Source organism: Bacillus rossius, chromosome 12, assembly GCF_032445375.1.
Source record: "Bacillus rossius redtenbacheri isolate Brsri chromosome 12, Brsri_v3, whole genome shotgun sequence".
Taxonomy (NCBI): Eukaryota; Metazoa; Arthropoda; class Insecta; order Phasmatodea; family Bacillidae; genus Bacillus; species Bacillus rossius.
In genome coordinates this window covers 53,976,741-54,000,320 of record NC_086339.1, presented here as the reverse complement: position 1 = coordinate 54,000,320, position 23,580 = coordinate 53,976,741, and the positions used below count along the sequence as shown (strand labels likewise).

The following is a 23,580-nucleotide window of genomic DNA, read 5'->3' as shown; positions in this document are numbered from 1 at the left end:
ATTTGTAATGGAAGTAAGTAATAGCAGCACGGGAAAGAAAAAATGCACTTGGAGAGATGATCAAAACAAAAGGCGAATATCGGGACAATCTTATGCGAGGAGGAAAACAAAAACTGTAATTCCTGAGAAACCATCGTTAGTAATCATTCAGAATGATAAAAGAATAATGATTTAGCGCTTAATTTTAATGCATCACTAAGGCTACTACATTTCAGTTAAGTTTCAATGTTATGTGTACTACAGCATATTATGTTACGTGAAACATTCTAATTGAGTATGTAATATTGTTTTAGGCAACCTGTAAATGCAGTTATCAATGCAGTAATATACCTTGGCAGTGGAAGCTAAAACTGTTTAATGATTATCATGGATTACCAAGTGAAAACGAACAAGTTAGAACTAATGCAGGTACCTGAAATAGGTAGACGCAGACATGGTAAATATGACGATCCAGCAAACAGTCGTCGTCAGTGCACGTTGTGCTATTTAATACCGGACACAAATGGTACCACAAGACAGGTTTGTAAAACTACATTAAGACATTCTTGGGGTTGGACACAGATTTTTACGAACACTTGACAACCGCGGTAAGAATCCCCGTCGAAACACATAGAGTGACTGTGACAGACAAAACATTAAAGATCACATAAATTGTTTCCCACGTGACCAAAGTCACTACGATCGCGCTAAGTAATGTAAAGAGTATTTGAGCCCAGATTTGAATGTATCACATCTTTATGAATGCTACATCTCTTTATATCCAGACAGCCACGTATCTTACAAACTTTATATGTCAGTGTTTAAAACATCGTTTGCACACGTGTCGTTTCATAAACCTCGCACAGACACATGCAAACAGTCTGACATGCTACATTTACAGATTCAGGCTAGTAATGAATGCTCACCAAAAGCTAAAATTTTACAACAGGTAGGTACATCACAAAAAATACAAACGTGCTATGGAATTGATGGCCATTGACTCAGCTAATGCCAAACTGCCCACCTGCGATAGCACAGTAATATCCATTGACATGCAGCAAGTATTGTTGGTACCGACATTAACTTACAGCAATATGTATTACTGCAGGAAGTTGAGTTGTTACAATTTAGGTGTTTATGTCAGTGACCACAATAATGCTTTCATGTGTATGTGGTACAAAAGCATTGCTTCACGCGGTAGCTCCAAGGTTGCGTCATGCTTACTGAAAGTTTTCAACTTGGGACATCTGAAACGTAAAAAACTTATAATCTGGTCAGACAACTGCGCTGGCCAGAATAAAAACAGCACGATTGTATTTTTAATGATGTTCCTAGTGAGTCTAGGGTGGTTTGAATAAATTGTACACAAATTCTTGGTAAGTAGTCATAATTATTTGAGTTGCGATAGAGACTTCGCTATTATACAGAAACAAAGGAAGGTAAGCAACGCCTTCGTTCCCCACGATTTACATAAGATTGTTGAGTCAGCGAAAGCTGTAAATCCTTTTCATGTAGTTCCAATGGATTCATGTGACTTCTTTGATTTGAAGAATTTTGCAAACTCATTGCTGACATTGAGTAAATGTAACATTTCTAAGTCCACAATGATTAAGGTTGCTCAAACCCATCCAACTCAAATACACTTACTCTGAATTGGAAGAGTGGCAAGCTTTCCCTGTTTTAAAGCGAGGAAAAACCGTGGCTGATTTACAGAATGCTGTGCTTACTGTGAAAGATCTACCCAGTGTGTCAGCTGAGAAAAAAAAAAGACCTGTTAACAATGATACCATTTCTTCCTGAAGAACACAGGGACTATTATAGACAGTTAGTTGGTACACCAGTGTAAAAATGTAATACGTATTCTGTTACACTGGTTACATGTAACATTAGCCTATGTTCCATAAAGTGATGTTTTACAGCCTACCCTTCTGTGACTACACAGCATTCGTGTATTATCCTATTGTTTGTTCTACTGCCTGTAAAATGTTTTTCTAATGGTGACCAGTAATGTTTGGTTTCTCCAAATGAAGTTTTGCGTTTAAATATGTGTTCACACTAATAATCGAATGTAGGCCTACTTATTATTCAACCCTGAATATATACGGCAATCATAATGCATACCTGCCAACTTTTTAGTTTGGTCATCAAGAAAACTTTTAAATTGGGAAAATGTATCGTAAATCAAATGCGGCAATTTTTTACATGCTTTATGTGCAATTATTTTCTATTTTTCTATTCCATTTGGTTTCTGCTAATTTACTAATGACATGAAGGGCATATCGATAGCCTAGAATGAAAACCTCATACAGTCAATATTGTAAATGTACTGGGAAACTAAACCTATCCAGAATGTGCCAATTTACACAGCATGCATATGAAAAGCAAAATGATCAAGTACAAAACAAAAGCAATAGTATTCACTAAACAAGATTACTTAAAGACATGCCTTGCTATATCACATGTTTGTTACATACAGTAGAATCTCGTTATAGCGAGCACGGTAATAGCGAGAACACGGCTATAACGAGGTATTTTAGAGGAATTTACGGCGTGATCGCTTGAAGCGCGCTTTTGTTATTTGTTTCCTTTATCTCCACCCCTCTCGCTCGCCACTAGACATCTTGCCGTTGACGCCTGTCACATTATTCAGCCGTGCAGTCGCCACCTAAGTGCGTGGCTTTGAAAATAGAATCCCATCCTTTCTTTCTTTTATCAAACTTCCGTTAGTTATCAGGGCCGTGTGTAGACAAAGTTTGGGATTAGAACAGAAAAAAACGTAAGAAAGTATTTTTTACAAATTAAAAATATGTATGTTTTTGTTTTTATAATCGCGTATTTTCACATTTTTTTTGTTGTAATCTTAAAAGAGATAATATTAAAAAGCCGCTCTAATGAGATTTAATTGTTTCTTGGTTAACAAAAACTATTAATTATCAAATATTGTTAATTGTTTATATTATATTGATTATTAATTACGCGACGTCATACTGTACGCGTACGCAATACGACTGGATTCGTTGCTGCAACATAACATAGCATGTTATGCGGTATCAGAAGTAACGAGTAACATAACGATAGTAACGAGTACTAATTGTTATAGTAACGAATAAATACGGCTACGCATTTTTTCGTTACTTTTACACCTCTAGTAGGCACTACCGTATTTATTTCTGAATCGCTAGGGCAGTTTTCTTGTAACTTTTGTTTCGGGCAGTTGTTGGGGTATCTGTCAGGGAAAGGGGTGGTAATTATTTGAGTTTAATCCCAAATTTATTTTCTAAAAAAGTTGACAGGTTTCTTTAAATGAAAAAAGTATAGTTCTTCTGCGGACATTAAGTTTGAGGCGTACGTGCGTTGCCGCAGCCGCACTCCTGCTTTTTTGTAAGGAATTAAATAGTCGCGCTACACTAGCACCACCTGTTTGAACATCCCGAACCAAATGCCGCCAGCAGACAGCCCGCGTCGACGATAGATAGCAGGACAATGCTACGTCAGCCGCGAGCTGAGATGCTATACTTACGTGGAAGGTAGGGTATTCTGGTTATTTTGACGCAATCGGTGATCGCATCCGTACTTATGGGGTATCGTTTTAAAGAGAATTCACACATCTGCTCACAGAAATTAAGATTTCGTTAATATAACCTGTTATTTTTCAATTATACAGGTTTAAACACAATTTTTATGCTATTTTCGGTTAATTTTAATTTTTGGGGGCCAAAATTTGTCCAATTTGGTTATAGCGAGGACACGGTTATAGCGAGGATCAAACCCGGAACCGTGACACCTCGCTATAACGGGACTCTAGTGTATTTCAGTCATCTCCTGATTATCATCCTTGATGCAATTTAAAGACTTTGAATGTGCAGCAGTTGCCTTCTTTGCTTTACCTAATAAATCTGAGGTAAACCTTTGTTCATAACAAACAATTCCTTGATTTCAACACAGAAATAGACTGCAAAGTTTCAGATGACATGGAGGACCTAAATTGGGTTCTGTTTTTTTTCTTCACCATACTGAAAATGCGCTCACATTCTGAATTACTGTGGAAAGCACGTTTTTCCTATGCTTAGTACACTTAAAGTGTGTAGTTATGTCAGACCTACCTCCATGAGCAATACTAAAATCACACCGGCACACTATGCAAAACACAAAAGTTTCTCCTTTTTGCAATTTCAGAATACACGGGAATTCGTTGTTATACGCAGCACGGTAAGTCTGAATAGTAGAACCTCGATGATACGTTCCCGTTTCATACATTTTCCCGTGTCATACGCCGATTAATTTTGGTCCCGCCGAAACTACTATATTTAAAATGGTTTACTTTCCCGTAACATACACTTATAAAATTATTAATTTCCCGTTTCATACGTTTTTATAAAACGGAAAAGTTCTAAAATTCACAATTTTTTTTGTTATGTTCCTCCCGATAAACTACGTTTTAATGCTTTTATTTTGAAAAACGTTCATTGTTTACCTTTGCAAACGTAAGAAAATAACTTTATCGCACCATAGATATGGATAGTATCAGGAAGACTGTGCACTTCGCTAGTAGCATCTATGGCCAGCACCAAGCGAGACTAGTGGCGCAAACTAGCACTGATTATGAAAATGGTGCACGCGCTTTACCAAGGCACGGATCTCATATTTTGTGCATTCATTAATCTTTGAACTGAATATACCCGTTTGTTATTGTTTTCTTACGATCAGATTTTTTTTTACGTTTCTCAAGTTAAAATTTTATTGAAAATTGTTCTGTTGCATAAATTTTTTTGTAAAATGAAACAAACAAGCAAAAATTTCTGATTTTCTTTTTACAATAGCCTAAATTTTTAATTTCTAATTTAGGCTTGGTGGCTCCCCCCCTCCCTTCCCCCTCCCCTTTCATAAAAGGACTTCATAACATTTTGTAAGGCCACTGTTTCTCATGTCAGCTTTACTTGATTATGGACTGTATTTTACATTTCTGGTGGTTTTATTATATATATACTGATGAAAGCATATCTTTCATTAATATAATGCATTTATTTACACATTATGTACCACTGTATTTTACATTTCTGGTGGTTTTATTATATGTATATATACTGATGAAAGCATATCTTTCATTAATATAATGCATTTATTTACACATTATGTATTTAAGTTTAATCTGACATTGTGCTGGTATGGTAGATTGAAAAAAAAAAAATTATTATTGCCATTCCCTTTTCATACACTTTCCCGCATCATACACCATTTTTGTGCCCTCCGTTGAAAAGTGTATGACAGGGGTTCTACTGTATATTTCTTGTTGGCTAGCTTACTCATGGTTCCCACCAAGTAAATACACATGAAAAAAAAAAAAGGCTGCGCAGCACTACATTGGAACTACGAACAATAGTCAGTCATTTTGGACGTAATATAAGGAACAAGGAACAGACCAAGGAGGTAGGGCTGACGTCACAATTGTGGTCCGTTCCTCCGTTTAAGGAAGTAATTTTTCGTTGCGGTAACTGGGAAACGACCGTAGACTGTCCAGTCCAAACCATATACAAATAACTATATCTCTTGTTTTGTTTTCATTCCGCCTTCCGTCGGTGCGTCGGTAACATGGCTGGTACAGTAAAATTTGGCAGGTATACATGGCCCGTACAGTGAACGGTAATAAACCACCACACAAAAATAAATCCGTAAGATATTAAAGACGTCCGTAAAACCGTAAAATAGTATAAAAATCCGTAAAACTTACGGACAATCCGTAAAAGTTGGCAGGTATGATAATGGCACTTGGACCCGATGATCACTTCATTTGGCACATTTAACGTTCTTATTTTATTGCTTTTTTTGCTCTATGTCAATGCTTTTCTGGTAATGGCGCACAATACAACTTACTACTTGTAATGCTGAAGAAACTTCCTTCATATTGTGGCAGTACTATGTTAAGTATTAACAGACTCAGAAGGTTTTTTGTTTCTCCTGTAAAATTATTAAGATGGCACTTAGAACGTTTGACATTTCCACTCTTCATATAACCTTGAATACTCTCTACATGTACCTCCACCCCCTTGTCTTAAAGCCTCGTCGACATTACAGACATTACCGCACAAGGACACTGCTGGGAGATTCCGCAGAACTTAATATCGGGAAAAAGGGAAGGGAATAGAACCTCTTTGCCACTTGTTTGCTTTCAAATTCTTTCCTTCTGTTGTCTCAACTAATATGTTTTATTAGGAATGCTTAGGATCTGGGAAAGGGAGAATATATCCCCCCACTCACCCATTGTGCACGCCTCTGGACATAGATCAGGAGTGTTGAAGAGGAAATGGTCACGACCCACTAAGGTATTATATGATATGCCCGCTGACAGAGGGGAACTTTAATGATGAGCACGAACATACAAACACAAAGAGACACAAAATATATGCAGACACTAAGAAGCAACAAATACATAAACATATACATAACAACATATATAAAAACAAACACAAAACACAGACAGCAGTAACCCTGATTATAACTACAAAACAATTGTAAGTTTTACATGAATAATATAAGAATAACATATAACTGAACAGCAATCATAAAGATATAAGATACGCTGTTTTATCACATAATCGTTGCACGCGCATAATTGTCACACCCATATTTTAGGACATCAAAATTTAGATTAAAAAAAACTCTCGCATAAACGTCGCATGATGTTTTTAGTCCCGCTATTAGATTCCGAGCGCTTTGTGCAGGTATCTTTTCCGTATAAAACAATATATTTTAAAGTAGAAATCTAATATTTATTCGGACATTAACACTTAATTAATTAACGGAAATACGAAGTTGTCCGACATGTATATTTTCTTTTAAAGACGTTTTTAAACGTTATAACCTTTATCTTTTCGTCTGCGTCGCTGCTGTGTACCACTTACAACAATGTAGCCAGCGCTAGTTGGAATCATTCATGTTTGTTTATGTTGCTTCCCTATAGAGCGCGTACACGTAGTCGAATATCAATATCTCGCCAATTGCATGCAATGCGCTCTCTCTGTCGAGTTCCAAGTTAACAACATCTGATGGCCCGCACTCTTACGTGGTAAGTGTGTACTACGACGACAGTTTCGCGTTAGTTCAGGCTCGCATTCCGACCACAGATTTTGTTTTTCTATTTGAAGTTGAAGAAAGTTTTTCTATTTGAAGTTGAAGAAAGGTTTTTGTTGCATGACTTATTAATTTAAATTGTTTAGCGTGCTCTTTTATACTTCACTTTTTAAACAAACATACTTTCCATGAACTGGGTTTGTTTTTATGAACAACTTTACCTAAAAAAAAAAATTTTTTTTGGCACGTAATCCATTGCACGGTATATTGGAAGAGTTGTTAATCAGACCCCTTCAACACTAGCAAGTCCAGCAACGGTAACCAAAATGTATTTCATAAATGAAGTACCAAACTGAAAACATATACATATCAAGTACAGTAAGTCCTCTATTTACGTCGTACCGATTTACGTCGTTTCGGATTAACGTCGCTAAAGTTTGAGTACTCATGTTTCAATTTAAGTTGTCGCCGATTCACAATAACGTCGTTTACAATGACCGTAAATCTTTATTTTAACCAAAACACCATATATAATTCGTTTATAATTCTTTGTTTCCTTCAGTAGTTAATTTATGCTACGTAGCGTAAGCTACACGTTCACCGCCTTATCTTATCATACATCATGAGGGACGCTTCCTGCTCTCCGCTGCTCTCCGCGCGGTGATGCAATACTACCAGCCCGCCCGCTCGGCCACCCACGTATCTCGCACGTATCCCGCAACGACACAGCATTTTCTCCTACCCCTTTTCGGCCAACTCCTTGGCACTTCAGTAGAGGTGTAAAAGTAACTAAAAAAAGTGTACCCGTATGTATTCGTTACTATAACAATTAGTACTCATTACTTTCGTATCGTTACTCGTTACTTCTGATACCGCATAACATGCTATGTTATGTAACAGCAACGAATCGAGACGTATTTCGTACGCGTACAGTATGACGTCGCGTAAATAATAATAAATCGAATATAAACAATTAAAAGTATTTGATAATTAACAGCCTTTGTTAACCAAGAAACAATAAAATCTCATTAGAGCAGCTTTATTATAATATCTCTTTTAAGATAAGAACAAAAAACGTGAAAATACGCGATAGTAAAAAACAAAAACATACATATTTATAATTTGTAAAAAATACTTTCTTACGTTGTTTCTGTTCCAATCTCAAACTTTGTCTACACACACAATACCTTTAATAAACAGTAAAAAAACTTGGACGACGAATTTCCAAATTATACTTTTCTTAATAAACAAACATCGTTCTTTGTAACGAATAAGCGCGCGCATGCGTAAAACATACGAAAAATGCGAGTAACAAAATGCATTCGTGTGTAACGTTTCGTTACTCGTTACTAGATGCCGCACCCGTTACTCAGTAACGAATACATACGGTTTGCTACAGCTCTACACTTCAGTCGCTATGATATCATTGAGTTGGCCAGAGTTTTAAACGTGCCGTTGTTAACTTTATCGTGATTAAATGCGTTTGTAGTAGGCCTACAGTATCAGCTCACTGCAATTTATGATTTTTTCTTCATAAGATGTCTTCCAAACGACTATATATCTGTTTTAATATTTCAATCAATAAAGGTAATAAAGCAGCTGGTTAAATAACCATTCTATAAAGCTGAGAAGTACTAGTTGGACTTGTTTCCCACGCTGTCGGTTGTCATTTGCTGATAAAATTGCCCGTTGTCACGTCTGTGTGCCAGCGCTTCCGGCCAACCGTGGGCCGTGGTCGGCCGGTGGCATGAAACATGGCTCATTTTGCGTCGTTTCTATTTACGCCGCGGTTTTCAGGAACGTAACCCCGACGTAAACCGAGGACTTACTGTATATTACAAAAGAAAGAACTGATAAGAGACTACCTATTGAAAACTCCTACTTGTACACCGTATGCTGCATGAACTCACATTGCGCAAGGTGACAATGTTCGGATGGTGGCCCCACCGCAGCAGTATCTCCACTTCTTCCTGGCAGTCCTTCTTGCTCTTGTCGATCACCTGCGGGCAAGCACCACGCGATGAACGGCAATGCCCAACAGCAAGCCTACCACATGAAAGTTCAACTATTTCAAAAAACTAGAGGTGGATGGGATTCCGAAACTCAGGACAAAAAACGGGAACGAGGCCATACCCAAACTTCGGAAAAATAATCTTTTTCCTCAGGATAATACAGGATGAGCACAAATGATCAGTACACTTTAAAAAAATCCTAAAAACTAAACGATGTGGACAATTTACCTAAAACCTCTACCAGCCAATAGAGAATACCAGAAGGTTTATTCCCCCAACCCCCTCAAATGTTTCAGATTCGTGTTGCAGGTTACCTCCGCTATAAGCAGCTAGTATTTATAACAGCACCTCCCGCACAGCAAAAGAGTTGATGAATGCTCCAGTTAGAGAAAAGGGAGTCAGTAACTTGTGCAACGTGAATTTCACAGATATTTCAACGCAAAACCACCAAGCCGGTCATCCATTTATGCCTGGTACAAGACGTTTCAAGAGAATGGATGCATTTGAAAGGCAAGACTCGTGGTTGGCCCTCTGTACCCGAAGATGAGGACCACGTTCGAGCATCATTTTTTTCGTAGCCCATGGAAATCAACTAGGTGAGCAAGTCGTGAACTGCAGATGCTCCAAACAATTGTATCAAAAATCTTACACAACGTTTACGCATGAAACTGTACAGACTCAGTTTTGTCCAGGCACTCAAACAAAATGAAAATGGTACTCATTACACATTCTGCTCTGAGGTGCTAGCGAGGATCAACAACAACAACAAACAACCTACCCATAAGGTTACTTTTCAGTGGCAAAATGAATGTTTGAATGTTTTCGGAAACAGAAAATCCTCATATCTCCATCAAGCATAAAAGAGATTCCCCGAAAGTGAACGAGTTCTGTGCCATGTCGAGGGAGAAGATTTCTTTTTCATCCAAAAAACTGTCCCATGTCATCCATAACTTGAAGTGCTCATCTTGTGGCTTCTGACTCAATTGGGAGAAGATTAAAACGACTTCATCTCCCAACAAGATGGTGCACTGCCTTGCTTCCACTTGGCTGTAAGGGAACACCTAAAGACACATCTCCTTGGTAGATGGCTTGGTCGTGCAAGCATCAAAGATGTGGTGTGGTGCAGATGGACACTCCAATCATCAGACTTAACCCCATGCCATGTCTTTCTGTGGGGTTATGTCAAAGACAAAGTGTACATGCCACCTTTGTCGCTATCTTTGCCGGATCTGAGACAGAGAATAACGGAGGCCATTGAGTCCATCATACCAAGATATTGACCAAAGTGTGGGGCGAGTTTGAAAACCACCTCGATGTTTACTGCTTAACTCAAGTCATTATAATTTGAAAAATAAACTTTCAGAGATTTTCTATAGACTGAAAAAAGTTTCAGGTAAATTCGCCGCACTGTTAAGTTTTTTTTTCGAAAGAGTGTGGATAATTTGTGCTCAGCCTGTACTTCAGGAAAACCAATTTTTTAATAGTAAAAATCTCTGGCAAACTAATTTTTATACCATACTTACGTTTTCATCACAATCTACATCACGTAACAAATAACAATTTTTCACATGTAGACAAAGCACAAAGATATCACAAAAACGGACATAAACCTTATTTGTGAAATGTGAATTCAACCCTCATCATAAATACTGTTAAAAATAAAAAATTCTGACAAAATAAGTACTCAATGTGATCAAACATTTTTAATTAATTTATTTTTACTTCTGGTAAATGCAAACATCTTTAACGAATCATTAGGTTATGTTTATAAACTAACTTCACGACAGCAGTAGTGAAAAATGTTGTTAAGTACATGATATTCTAAATGACACAAACTCAGTTTTTTTTTTACAATGAAACAGATAGACGCCATCTTGGTCAAATATTTAGGCCATAAATTTCTATTAGACTTTCAGAAACATCAGAGTGGTTTTAATTTTTTGCAGTTGGTCATCATGCATGATCAAAAAGAAATTACAGGAAATGAGAATGTGATTCAAAAGGGGAAATGATAATTGTTTACGGTTAATTTTATGAAATAAAAACGTGTGGTTTCTAAATTTGGCATTCCAGGCCATAGTGGGAAAGGTTATCTAGGTGTGACTTAAGCACCTAGTATTAGGAAATTATACAAGAAATTACCTGATAACATGATGCCCTTCTATCCTAAAATCTGAGTATGGTTCAACAACAGTAATGCACAGGCACGTAATACAACAGGGTGGCCACTCTTCTGGGATAATAAAATTCCTGGTTTTTTCCAGGTTTTTTCAAGGGTGGTTTTTATCAATATTTGCATATAATTTGCATTTTTGTTACACAAAGCACACACAATATGAAGTTTTATTGGCGTTAAACAATAGACAACTTAACTATAGGCTTAAAAATTAAATCAACGAACTTGCTTAAAACAAAACCTACCACCAACAAAAAATTTATAATCTCACGTCACAAAAATTACTTGACACCAAACGCACGTGTTTTGCCTCTCTTGCGTGGCTGGCTAATGCTGTTCTTCCCATCCATGCTACCGATATTGATTTTAACATTACACAAATTGCAAATAGCGTGTGTCCTGCACTTTGGATCTTTCTCCACCCATTCAAACTCTTCCGTATATTTGTCATTGTACGTGGTGACCGAACTTGTTGACATTTTGATAGTCTGCGCCAATTACATGTTAGATTAAAAAATTCAAAACAACGTCCCGCACAACTAAACTTTTAAAAAAACTCGAGAAAAGTATCCGTGATACCATGACGCAACAACATGAGCGCAAAGTAGAAACAAATATACATACAAAACTAGTGCTACCAACATGCCGTGCGAGAAATTACTACCACCCTACAACATTTGCAGCCAAAATGCTGTTGCTTTTGAATACAGAAACATAATAAGTATGGAAGTCTGAATTGTTAACGGTTTCTTACGTACTACAAAAGTTTTAAATGCAATATGAACAAATTAACTTTCACAAAATATAGCACATGAGCACACTGTCGTGCTTCGACGGGTGGTGAACGTGCTCATTTAACAGCCGTATGTTATTGTGATCGTTACTTCATAAAAAAAATTCCCGGTTCTAATAAAAATTCCTGGTTGATTCCAGGTATTCCTGGTTTTTTTAAGAAATCCTGGCTATTTCCCGTATTTCCCGATTTCCCGGTTGGCTGGCCACCCTGTACAACATCCTTAAGCTAAAAATGAGTTAATCATTCTTTAAGAAAAAATTAGCAACAGAGGTTGCCAGAGAAAACTTTAGTGCTGGCAATAAAAAAAAATTACAAGTGAAATTCTGAATTAGTTTTTCTTCACAAATTTTACAGTAGAATAGGGAATAAGATGTTTGTTTTTATTTCCATAATGTGTTGCTTATTATTTGTCCTTATGTATCAATATTTTTATGTGAACTTGAAATCATTTGGACTATTAATGGGATGGACGAGATAGTTTATGAGAAACATTTTAATAGTAAATATTTTTTTCTGAATACAAAGTTATGTGACAATTTCAATGCTGTTGCTCCGGATTCTGAAAATCCAATATCTTTAAATTCCAGTCCAACACGTCAATAGCAAGTTAAATAACACAGCGCTTAAAAAAATTATTAGCAAAGATTCAAGGCACCAATAATTTAAACATCAAAATGCTGTTTCAAAAAAAAATTTACTATCTTATTTCAGCACTTTAGATCTTACAATTACTAACAACAAATAATTTTTTTTTATCTTTTATTTTTATACTTTTTGATGATTTATTATAAAATGAATTCACATAATACTTGTAGTGTAATAAAGGTCATGTTGTAAAATTATCAGTGGCTTGTATATTTTCACCATTTTTAAGTGATAAGGATATATGCAATGAATGAATAATGATTAATAAACAAATAAAAGACTGAATGAATGAACGAATGCACACTAACACTGAAGGTACACCCACCTTCACTGCGTACTCGGTCCGTGTCGCTCGGTGGATGCACAGCCTGCACACTGAGAAGTTGCCAACCGCGATGGTTTCCCTGAGCTCATACTCGTCTGTTATCAAGTTTGGCTTCACATACATTATCTGCAACATACAGAAATCTCTCAACCAAAAACAATTACTTCAGTTTGATTATCATCAGTAATGATCACAATTTACCCACCGGAAATGTACACACATGTAAAACTAAATATTTTTGATTTTAATATCATCAAAAATTCTTTTATAGATTTTTTTTAATTAACTGTAAAGTGCATGGTTGCTTCTTAGTGGTTTTATCGTTATATTGATCTACTTAGTTCAGGAAAGGAACTTGCTTGGATCTCTAAAATGAAATTTTTTATTACCTAATACTGCTTGCCAGTACTAAAATATAAAGTAAAGCGTTGACTTGATTCAGATTCCGGGATCAACAGATTCACTTGACTGCAATAGCATTGAAGGACTAGAATCAAATGTTTTTGGAATCAAAGCTGGCCAATCCTTCATGAACAGCAAAACCTCGACATTTTAAGTACACTGTTATTTTATAAGGAATATCAAAGTCTGATAGTCGATACTGTCAACTGGAATTTTTGTCTGATTAATTAGCTTTTTTTTTGATAAATCAGTTGCTTTCAGATTCATTTGCAATTAATTTTATTTTTAAATTATTTATAAATCTGTGCTTGTGCCGATTAATCACAGATTTAGGGCAATTTATTATGAATGAATGGGTCTTCTACATAGGGTTAATTGAAGATGAGGGGTATAAAGTTTATCCTCCCAAACAAAAAATGAGAGATTGTAGACTGTTTGTTAGAAGCTGGAGTTATTACGCCATCCACTTCCAAATACAGTACACCAATGTTTCTGGTTACTAAGAAGGCCTCAATGGATCTACGCTTAGTTCAAAACTTCAAAATTCTCAATTCCAAGATTAAGGACAATATATTTCTGTTACCGACTGTAGAGAGTGCTCTACACGACTGTAGAGAGTGCTCTACATCACCTGGGTCTGTGATCGACCTGAACACCAGCTTTACCGGTGTTTTCTCCATCCTGACTGTAGATAATACACCTCCTTCTCCACCACTTGAGGTCATTTTCAATTTAATAGCGCCCCCATGGGTGTCCATTTCGGCAGTCTGGCACTGAGTTGAGACCACATCTTCAGTGATATTAAATACAAGTGTTTAATTACACAAACAACATAATTGTTTCAGTTCGTCTTTTGCCAAATATGTACCTGGTTCACTTGAGAGACGTTTTCAATTGCCTTGGATTGGGTTATCTGAATATCAACTGTTGAGGGTTGCTGTGTACTTTTTAAAAAAATTGTGCGACTTGGTGCCTTCTTGCACCACCCGAAGGACCTTGTGACAGTGCTGCGATCTTCGGACTAAACGGACAGTTACGCATCATCATGGCGTTGGTTCGAATGTTGATGTATGTGCTCGAACATTTTTTGGTCCTCCGGGCCGGATTATAACGCAAATCAAGATTAGCCGATGGTGAAAGTGTTATAATAACATCTAGGGAACGATTTTCAAAATATTTTGCACGAAAAACGGTGTAATGACCTATCGGTGATGCGTGGTTGAAATGTCAACGGCTTATAATTAATGACGGACATCGCGAAGGTAGAAATTGATAATTATTAGAAGAATGAAATTATGCGGCAGTGCATCTATGTTTACGGTTATTAAGGGCACACAAGAGTCCTTACGCGGGGATTAGTGAAGTAACGCACGCAAAAATAAGTAAGTCAAAAACAAAGGGAAACGCTTACCCACTAGATAAGCACAATGGCGGCACAAACACCGGAATTGCAACACGTAATTTTCAACTTTTTATTGGGCAAGGCCGATGAAGCCCGTGATTTGTATGAAGCGTCGGAGGAGGATGCATCCAAATTGGAGGATTTTAAAATTGTATTTGAGGAAGTTATAGAAAAAAGGAGTGAATTACTAGCAAATTTCTTTGCTATGTGCACTAACCCCCCCAGTGATAAGGTCAATATGAGCGAAGTCAAGCAACAGTTTGCGGTTTATGAAGTAGTGTTCCGGGAATTACGGAAATTATACAATAAACAGATGTCAAGCCAAAATGAGGTTAAGGCACCAGGTGACACAGTGCCTAACACGGGATCGCAAGCCACGTTAAGTCCCCACGTGTCAATGTTGCCTGCATTACCGCTACCGGTGTTTGGCGGTAACCGTGCTGAGTGGAAGGGATTTGCGGAACTATTTAACTCGGTAGTTGGCCAATGTTTGCACTTGACTAAAGTGCAAAAAACTCACTATCTGTTAGGATGCCTTAAGGGCGAGGCGCGGGACTTAGTTTGCAACATACCAGTCACGGAAGGTAATTATGATGTAATATGGGGCCTTTTGGAAAGGAAATTCTTGAGTGTTCGGATCACAGCGACCATCCATGTGCAAAAAATATTGCATTTGGCTCAAGTAGACAGTCGCAGTGAGAATGCCCTTAGCAAGTTTGCAGCCTGTGTCGAAGAGAATGTAAATGCCCTGAAGGCATTGGAATTCCCTGTCGAAAAGTGGGACTTCCTCTTATTGAACATTTTGCTAGAGAAGCTTGATTCGCCTTTGAAACAGGGGTTTGAAATGTCAAATGAAGAGGACATTCCCTCCTACCGCAGTCTCTTGAAGTTTCTGGACAGGAGGGCAAAAGGAGCAGAGCAAGTCCATCTGTCTTCAGTTAGGAGCACCAGGCCAGTCTTCTCACAAAACACTTCAAGCAACCGGGTTATTAACATAAATAAGTGGCGACCGAATAATGTGTCTGACTCCAACATACAATGTTTTAGAAAGACTACACTTGTTTCAACTCAAGACAACCTGAAGTGTAGTGTGTGCGACGGATTCCATGGATTGCACACCTGCCAGGAATTTCGTTCAAGGTCGGTTGAGGATAGACGGAACTTAGTGCAGGCGCAGAGGCTCTGTTATAACTGTCTGCGGGGACAACACGTGGCAGCACAGTGTAAGTCTAAGTTTCGCTGCCAACTCTGCCAGGGCAGTCACCATACACTCCTCCACATTGTCACGGGACAGGGGCCTAGGAACTACGCAGCGAGCTCAGATGACGATGGACGGGGTGAGGAAGAAAGTCCAGCAATTACCATGTGTGCATCAGAAGAAATGAGGCCGGTCAATCCACCCACCACAGTGCTGTTAATGACGGCATTGATACGCATCAAGGACAGTGCAGGTCAATACCAAGTGGTTCGTGCGTTACTAGATAGTGCTTCGCAGTCTTCCTTCATCACAGAGGCATGTGTACAACGGCTGGGACTAAGGCGACATCGTACTAATGTGAGTATTGCTGGGGTTGGCAACACTTTGATCCTGGAAGCCAAGGGATCAGTCATTTGCGAGATTAGATCACACCAATCACCAAAACTTCACATCACCAGCAAGGCATTTATTCTTAAAAGAATAACCAAAGACCTACCATCAACCAAGATTGCCACTGGGAGCTTAGTGCATCTAGATGGCCTGCCGCTGGCAGATCCCCAGTTCTCTGTGCCCAGTGCCATAGACATGCTGCTTTCTGCGGAGGTAGTGGCAGAAGTAATGACAGGTACTAAGATTCACGGACCGCCTCATGCCTTTCAAACCCTATTCGGATAGGTACTGGCAGGTAATGCACCATGTGAACAGTTCACTCAGCCGGCATCAGCATCATTACTGGTACGCACTGACATGTCCCTAGACCTCGCTCTTCAACGGTTCTGGGAGGTTGAAAATCTCCCTAGTAAGACCTTCACATCCAGGGAAGATCAGATCTGTGAACAGCACTTCCAGGAGACTCACAGGCGTGACAACCAAGGCAGGTATGTGTTGAGGCTTCCGTTTGCACGTTCAGCGGACATGTTGGGTGATTCATTCACAACTGCCCTCAAGCGATTGCAGGGGTTAGAGCGTAAATTATGTCGATCCCCCCAGTTGCTTCAGCAATACCAGCAATTCATGGAGGAGTACGAAAGCCTGGGCCATATGTCAAAGATTGGGACATTGACACAGAATGCAGACAGCAAGGTGTCTGTATCATTAAGGGCGGATGCGCGTCACCGACCACTGTACATTATACCACATCATGCTGTGGTCAAAGAAGATAGTTTAACGACTAAGGTACGCGTAGTATTTGATGCATCGTCGGAGACAACCAATGGACCCTCCTTGAACAAGTTGCTGTTGTCTGGTCCTAAATTGCACAAGGAGGTTGCTGACATTGTGCTGAATTTCCGAACATCAGCAATTGCGAAAACAGCTGATGTATGCAAGATGTATTGTCAAATTGTAATTGATCCTGAGAATAGGAAGTTCCAGTGTATTTTGTGGCGAAATTCGGTTAGTGACCCAATACATATATTTGAGCTGAACACAGTAACATATGGACTATCATCGTCACCTTTCCAAGCGCTCCAAACCATGCAGCAGTTGGCAACAGACGAAGGCGCTAACTATCCTTTGGCTGCTCACACTCTGTTACATGATGTGTTTGTTGATGACCGGGGCCGATACTGTAGGTGATGCACAGGAATTGAAGACTCAGCTAGTGGCGCTACTCGGAGCAGGTGGCTTCCAACTTCACAAATGGTGCTCCAATAATGGAAATGTAGTCGGCACCCATGACACTGCTCAGGCTGATATGAAATTCGACAGTACGGAGTCGGTGAAGGTGTTAGGAATACATTGGACTCCATCAAAGGATGAGTTTTGCTACAAGGTAAAGGTACCCACTGTACCGAATACCAAACGTGGTATTCTGTCCTTCATAGCTCGATTGTATGACCCATGTGGCTGGTTGGCCCCAGTGATTACAGAGAGTAAAATTCTGCTGCAAGTGTTGTGGACTAAGGGTCTTGGTTGGGACGACCAAGTTGACGAAGACATCTTGTCTGAATGGGAGAGCTTTACAGCAGCGTTACCATTGTTGTCTCGGGTACTAATAACCCGATTTATTCCATTGCAAGAATTGGACGTTCAGTTTCACGGGTTCTGTGACGCGAGTGAGAAGGCCTATGCTGCAGTCATGTATGTTAGGTGTGTGACAAGGAGCGGTGAAGTTACTGTGCGCCTGCTAATGGCAAAGTCAAGGGTCGCTCCCCTAAAGACATTGTCCATTCCAAAACTTGAACTCTGTGCTGCACACTTGTTGAGTAAGCTATGCTTACATGTTTTGGCACTTTTCCAGCCCACGGTCAAGACTCCAGCGTTGCATGCTTGGACAGACTCAACTGTTATCCTAGCTTATGTCTCCACACAAGCTGCAGACATTTGTAGCCAATAGAGTGGCCGAAATTCAGATTGCGGTGCCGCCAAGTGCCTGGAAGCATGTTCCCTCGGAATGCAACCCAGCTGATACAGCTTCTCGTGAATGCTTGCCAGTTCAACTGCTGGACCAGTCTTGCTGGTTCGGCGGTCCTGGATAGCTGTTGCAAAAGGAAGAACATTGGCCATCACAGGCGATGAAACACCACGGAAGCAATCCTGAACTGAAACCACCCTCAGTTGCAATATTGGTTGCTCAGTATGAAGAGAAGAGGTCAGAGGATCCTCTAGGTCTTATCCAGAATGCATCTTCACTGAGTAAACTTCAGGCTGTGACAGCATGGGTTCTGCGTGTGAAAGCAGGATTCCAGAAACAACAGTACTTACAGGACACCATTTTAACCTTCAAGGAAAGGGAGGCTGCTTTAACTTACCTGATCAAAATGACCTAATTATATTTCTTTAAGGATGCCATCACTGCCATCAAGAAAGGGGAAACATGTAGCAAGAATATTCAGGCATTGGCACCCTTCATTGACTTACAGGGAATCGTCAGGGTGGGTGGCAGGTTACAACATGCCTCTATTCCTGAGAGGATGAAGCATCCTATTCTGTTTCCGGCGCAAAGCAAACTTTCAGAGTTAATTGAGATTCACTTTCATGTTGGCCACCTCCATGCGGGCCCACAGACGACTTCGTGTCTGACACTGCATCACTACTGGATAGTCTCTGGAAGAAGTCTAGTTCGCAAGATGCTTCACAAGTGTATGAATTGTTTCAAGGTGAGAGCTATGACATTGAAACCACTAATGGGCGCACTACCAGTCGCAAGACTTACTCAAGTCAGAGCGTTTCACTCTGTAGGAGTTGATTTTGCAGGACCATTTCTCACTACCCCAGTCAGAACACGAAGAAGAGTGACGTATAAGACCTACATGTGTTTGTTTGTCTGTATGGCCACTAAGGCGGTACATCTTGAAATGGTGACTGATCTTTCTGCAGACGCATTCTTAGCAGCCTTGAAACGGTTTGTATCACTCCGATGAACTCCCACGGAAATCTACTCTGACAATGGTACAAACTTTGTGGGTGTCAGTAACCACTTGAAGGAACTCTACAAGACCCTGTGGTCAGACGAGCTTCGACAGCACATCTTGTGTGAAGCAGCCCAACGAGGTATCAAATGGCACTTCAACCCCCCCGCAAGCCCTCACTTTGGGGCCTCTGGGAGGCGGCTGTTAAAATAGCAAAACAACACATGAAGCGAGTAGTGGGGAACCTGCTTCTTACCCTAGAGGAATTTGTCACTGTGCTAGCACAAATATTAGCGGTGATGAACTCTCGGCCACTGTGTGCGCTTTCAACAGACCCTGAAGAGTATGATGTACTCACTCCAGGTCATTTTCTGGTGGGCGAGCCAATGACTGCCGTGCCAGACCACGATTTGATGAATCATTCTCTAAATAAGTTAGACAGATGGCAACTTGTTACCCGCTTGTACGTGCTAAATGGACCACCCCAACACCTAACATACAACTAGACCAGCTGGTTTTGGTCCAAGAACCCAATCTTCCTCCACTTAAATGGAAGACTGCGAGAGTCACAGCTATCCATCCAGGCCAAGATGGGATAGTGCGTGTTGTCACACTGAAGACTCCTCAAGGGACATTTGTGAGACCAGTGGCTAAAGTTTGCCCATTGCCCATGAACTAACCATACTAGTTCTTAGCTAGTTCACATTCTTGTTGGGGATGCCGTAGAGTGGAGTAGTTTTTTTTTGTTTAGATGTTTACCTGGTGATTATGAAAATACTTATTTTCGGTGGTCGGAATGTTGAGGGTTGCTGTGTACTTTTTTAATTGTGCGACTTGGTGCCTTCTTGCACCACCCGTTGGACCTTGTGACAGTGCTGCGATCTTCGGACTAAACGGACAGTTACACATCATCATGGCGTTGGTTTGAATGTTGATGTATGTGATCGAACATCAACCCCAATAAAATAGCTGTAGGTAAGGACGTCATATTTCTGATTTCACAAGGAAATCAGGATTGTTCCCATAGTGAACTATTCACAACTTAAAAACGTCAAGGGAGTTCAACGTTTTCTTGGACAGTTAGGATATTTCAAAAGTTTCATTCCGAATTTTGCTGCTGTCTGTTCAACACTTAACATTTTGCGTAAAAATGATTCTGTGTTTGAGTGGGGTGACGCCCAGGAAAAAGCATTTATTTCCCTTAAGAAGTTATTGTCAATTCCTCCTGTTCTGGTATTACAGGATATCGATGAGTGTTTTGCTCTTCAAGTAGGTTCTTTGTCTCTCGCCTTAGGGGCCGTATTAAGGCACTTAGAGGAAGGAGTGCTGCGTCTGATAGCTTTCGCTAGCCGTACGCTGATGGAAGCTGAGAAGCGTCTAGGAAACTATGAAAAGGAAGCACTGGCATGCCTACTCTGCATAGAAAAATTTGAGTCCTGCCTTGACTGTCGAGAGTTTGATTTTTACATTGACAATCAGGCTCTTGGTTGTTCAACCACCCACACCAGCTGGGTAAACTAGGTCATTGGGTGTTGCCGTTATTTTGCTTCCGCTTTGTTACACACCATCTCAAGGGTTCCGAGAATGTAGTGGCTGACGTCCTCTCTCGCATGTTTTCCCCGGGCGAGTTCGAAACAAACGATCCTATTCCTCAGTCCATAAACGAAAGAGTAGCTGTGTGTAAGCTGTTCCCCAAGTCGTAAATTAACATCCGAGAAACCCCGGCGCAGAATCCATTATGAGTCAGGATCTGGATGGATTTGCTGGCTCAAAAGGATATTCTCATGTGGAGGAAAATGGGCTTATATTTTTCTCAGAGAAGTCCGGCCATGCTTGCAAAGCAGTGGTTGCGGCGGTATTACGCCATATGGTGCTAAATTATTTATCATGCCTCTCTTATTGGGGCCACCTGGGCTATAAAAACATTTTAAATAATTACTTAATTCCATAATAAACATTTAAAAGTAATGCCAGGCTTTTAACCAACAACAAATATATGTGGTAATGGAATCCCCCACAAATGGTTAAATTTTAAGAGAGAAAGCTGAAAAAACAGCGCATAATCTAAGTATGTCATTTTAACAATTTTTTTATATAGCAACTGATCTATACTATTTCCCCTTTAAGATGTTTTCCGTGTTAATATGTTTTTATCATCCAGTCCCTTGAAAAAAGTATTAACAGGGTTTTACTGAATTTAATATTAATGTTTCAGAATAAAATGTTTAAACATGCATTGCGGTACAAGTTATTACAAATATATGTATTAAACTATTATATATGATTTATTAATAATAATATATATAATATGTACAATATTATATTATATTATAATAATTTCCTGTTGAGAGAGTATTATATATATATATATATATATATATATATATATATATATATATATATATATATATATATATATTAGTGATGGCCCGATATCCAAAAACCCGATACCGATACCGATTCCGATATTTCCAAATTTACTGATCCGATAACCGATACCTAGGGCCTGGAATTTTTCGCGATCGCGAATTTTGCATGGAAACGCGAAAAGTACATTCGCGAAAACCACAACATTTCTATATTACACTGCGAATATATCCCCTAAAAGTACCATTACAGTAGAATCCAGCCGATGCGACCCCCCTCTGATGCGTCCATTCCGTTTATATAACCGTTTTTTGAGAAAACATGAAAAATTTGAGCAGAGAAAGTCGAAAATTTGAGTAAAATCGACTGAAAAACAAGTCTGTTACACTTTGTTGGGCTCTATGTGTTCACATTTATCTTGGCGAGAGCTGTACTGTAAGCAGGCAGGCAAACAAAAGACGTCTAAAAATAGATACCACCCCTCTAGACTGTCCACGCGGCAGTGTCTAGCCGAGCTCGGGGCCACCACTATTGCACCAAAAGCCGTCTCAGCTGTCATGTTATCTTACCCGCCCCGGCGGCTTGACGTCATACGTGACGTGACGCGACGCTTGCCTCTCCCATCCCCTGCTAATTCTTCAAGGCTCATCCCTCCCAGAGCCACAAACCATGTAAAAACAATCCCCCTCCCCTCCTTTTCCAACTAACATTTCAACATATTCCCTCCCTTATTTAAACCTTCTGCGTGAGAAACTGTCAACGTGTTTTTTTTTTTTTTTTTTTTTTTTTTAACGCTGCGAAGAAACGTGGAAAAGATAATTGCTTGAGCTGTCAAAATAAACATCGCTGACGGCAAGGGCCGGAGCGCATCCTGTCCGTCTGTCGCTGTGATTATCTACTCCAAAAACATGTCACAGCATTTCAGGATAGCATTTTTCTTATTTCTTTCGTTTATAGCCGAATGTTTTCTACCTGATCCACACAAGGTTAAAGTATCCTTTAACCCAAGTCTTGTTTTTCAGCATAATTACCTTATTTTTACATAAGCCGTGTTCCTGTATGGTTTTGATGCTCAAAATTGATCTGGGGTATAGTTCACACTAAGTTTCTTCTCATTTGTGCGCTGGGGTTTGTTCAAGTGGCAACCCCGTGTTCCTCCACTCCATTAAATACGAGCATATCAGTATCAGAAACATGGGTTTTATTGTACTGACAATAGCACAGTAATGTGCAAATTTTGCAACTGTAAAGTTTTATGGGATAGAAAAGATTCCATTGACAAACATCTAAAGTCATGTGGCATTGGCAGCCATAAAAAAAAAAGAAAATTTTTAGTTGCAAACATCTATAGCAACGTGTCTGTTTTGTGTAACTGTTTTGGATTTAATTGGCTGTTATTATGCATATTAGTCTATTCCTAGTATACATGGAACATGGATTGTTTATTAAATATGTAAACTATTATATTCAATAACTTCACAATCTAGTCAACATTTAAAATACCGGTAAAATTTCCATTGCATAACGAACGAAAATACCGACTTTAAACCACCGCTTTTCTAATTTGAAAGTACCGCTTTTTGCATACTGAAAACACCGAAATTTTCCAGGCCCTACCGATACCCGATATTCCGATAATAGGCCTATCTCATTTCTAACACTGATTCTATAAAATTGTGGCTCTGGAGTATTGTTAGAGACAATAATGAAAAATGTTAAATATTAATAAAACATACATATGTGAATGTATATTATTTTTATTAATTGTAAAATATAGTAAATTCACATTAAATGAAAGCTAATAATGAATTTATCATAATGGCCTACAAATAAGCTCTTTAAATTCAAGGTCTTAAA

General features: G+C 39.1%; 1 protein-coding gene across 8 annotated transcripts in view; it reads right to left on the bottom strand.

Moving 5' to 3' along the window:
- Positions 1 to 23,580, bottom strand: part of LOC134537948 (ribosomal protein S6 kinase 2 beta) — a 146,767-nt gene that overhangs the window by 38,820 nt on the left and 84,367 nt on the right. For all 8 annotated transcript variants that reach the window (XM_063378949.1, XM_063378947.1, XM_063378950.1 and 5 more), the window contains 2 exons: positions 13,002 to 13,127; positions 8,958 to 9,047 (listed from right to left, as the gene is read on the bottom strand). In XM_063378949.1, coding sequence (XP_063235019.1) covers positions 8,958 to 9,047; positions 13,002 to 13,127 — 216 coding nt within the window. The remainder of the gene's footprint in view (positions 1 to 8,957; positions 9,048 to 13,001; positions 13,128 to 23,580) is intronic.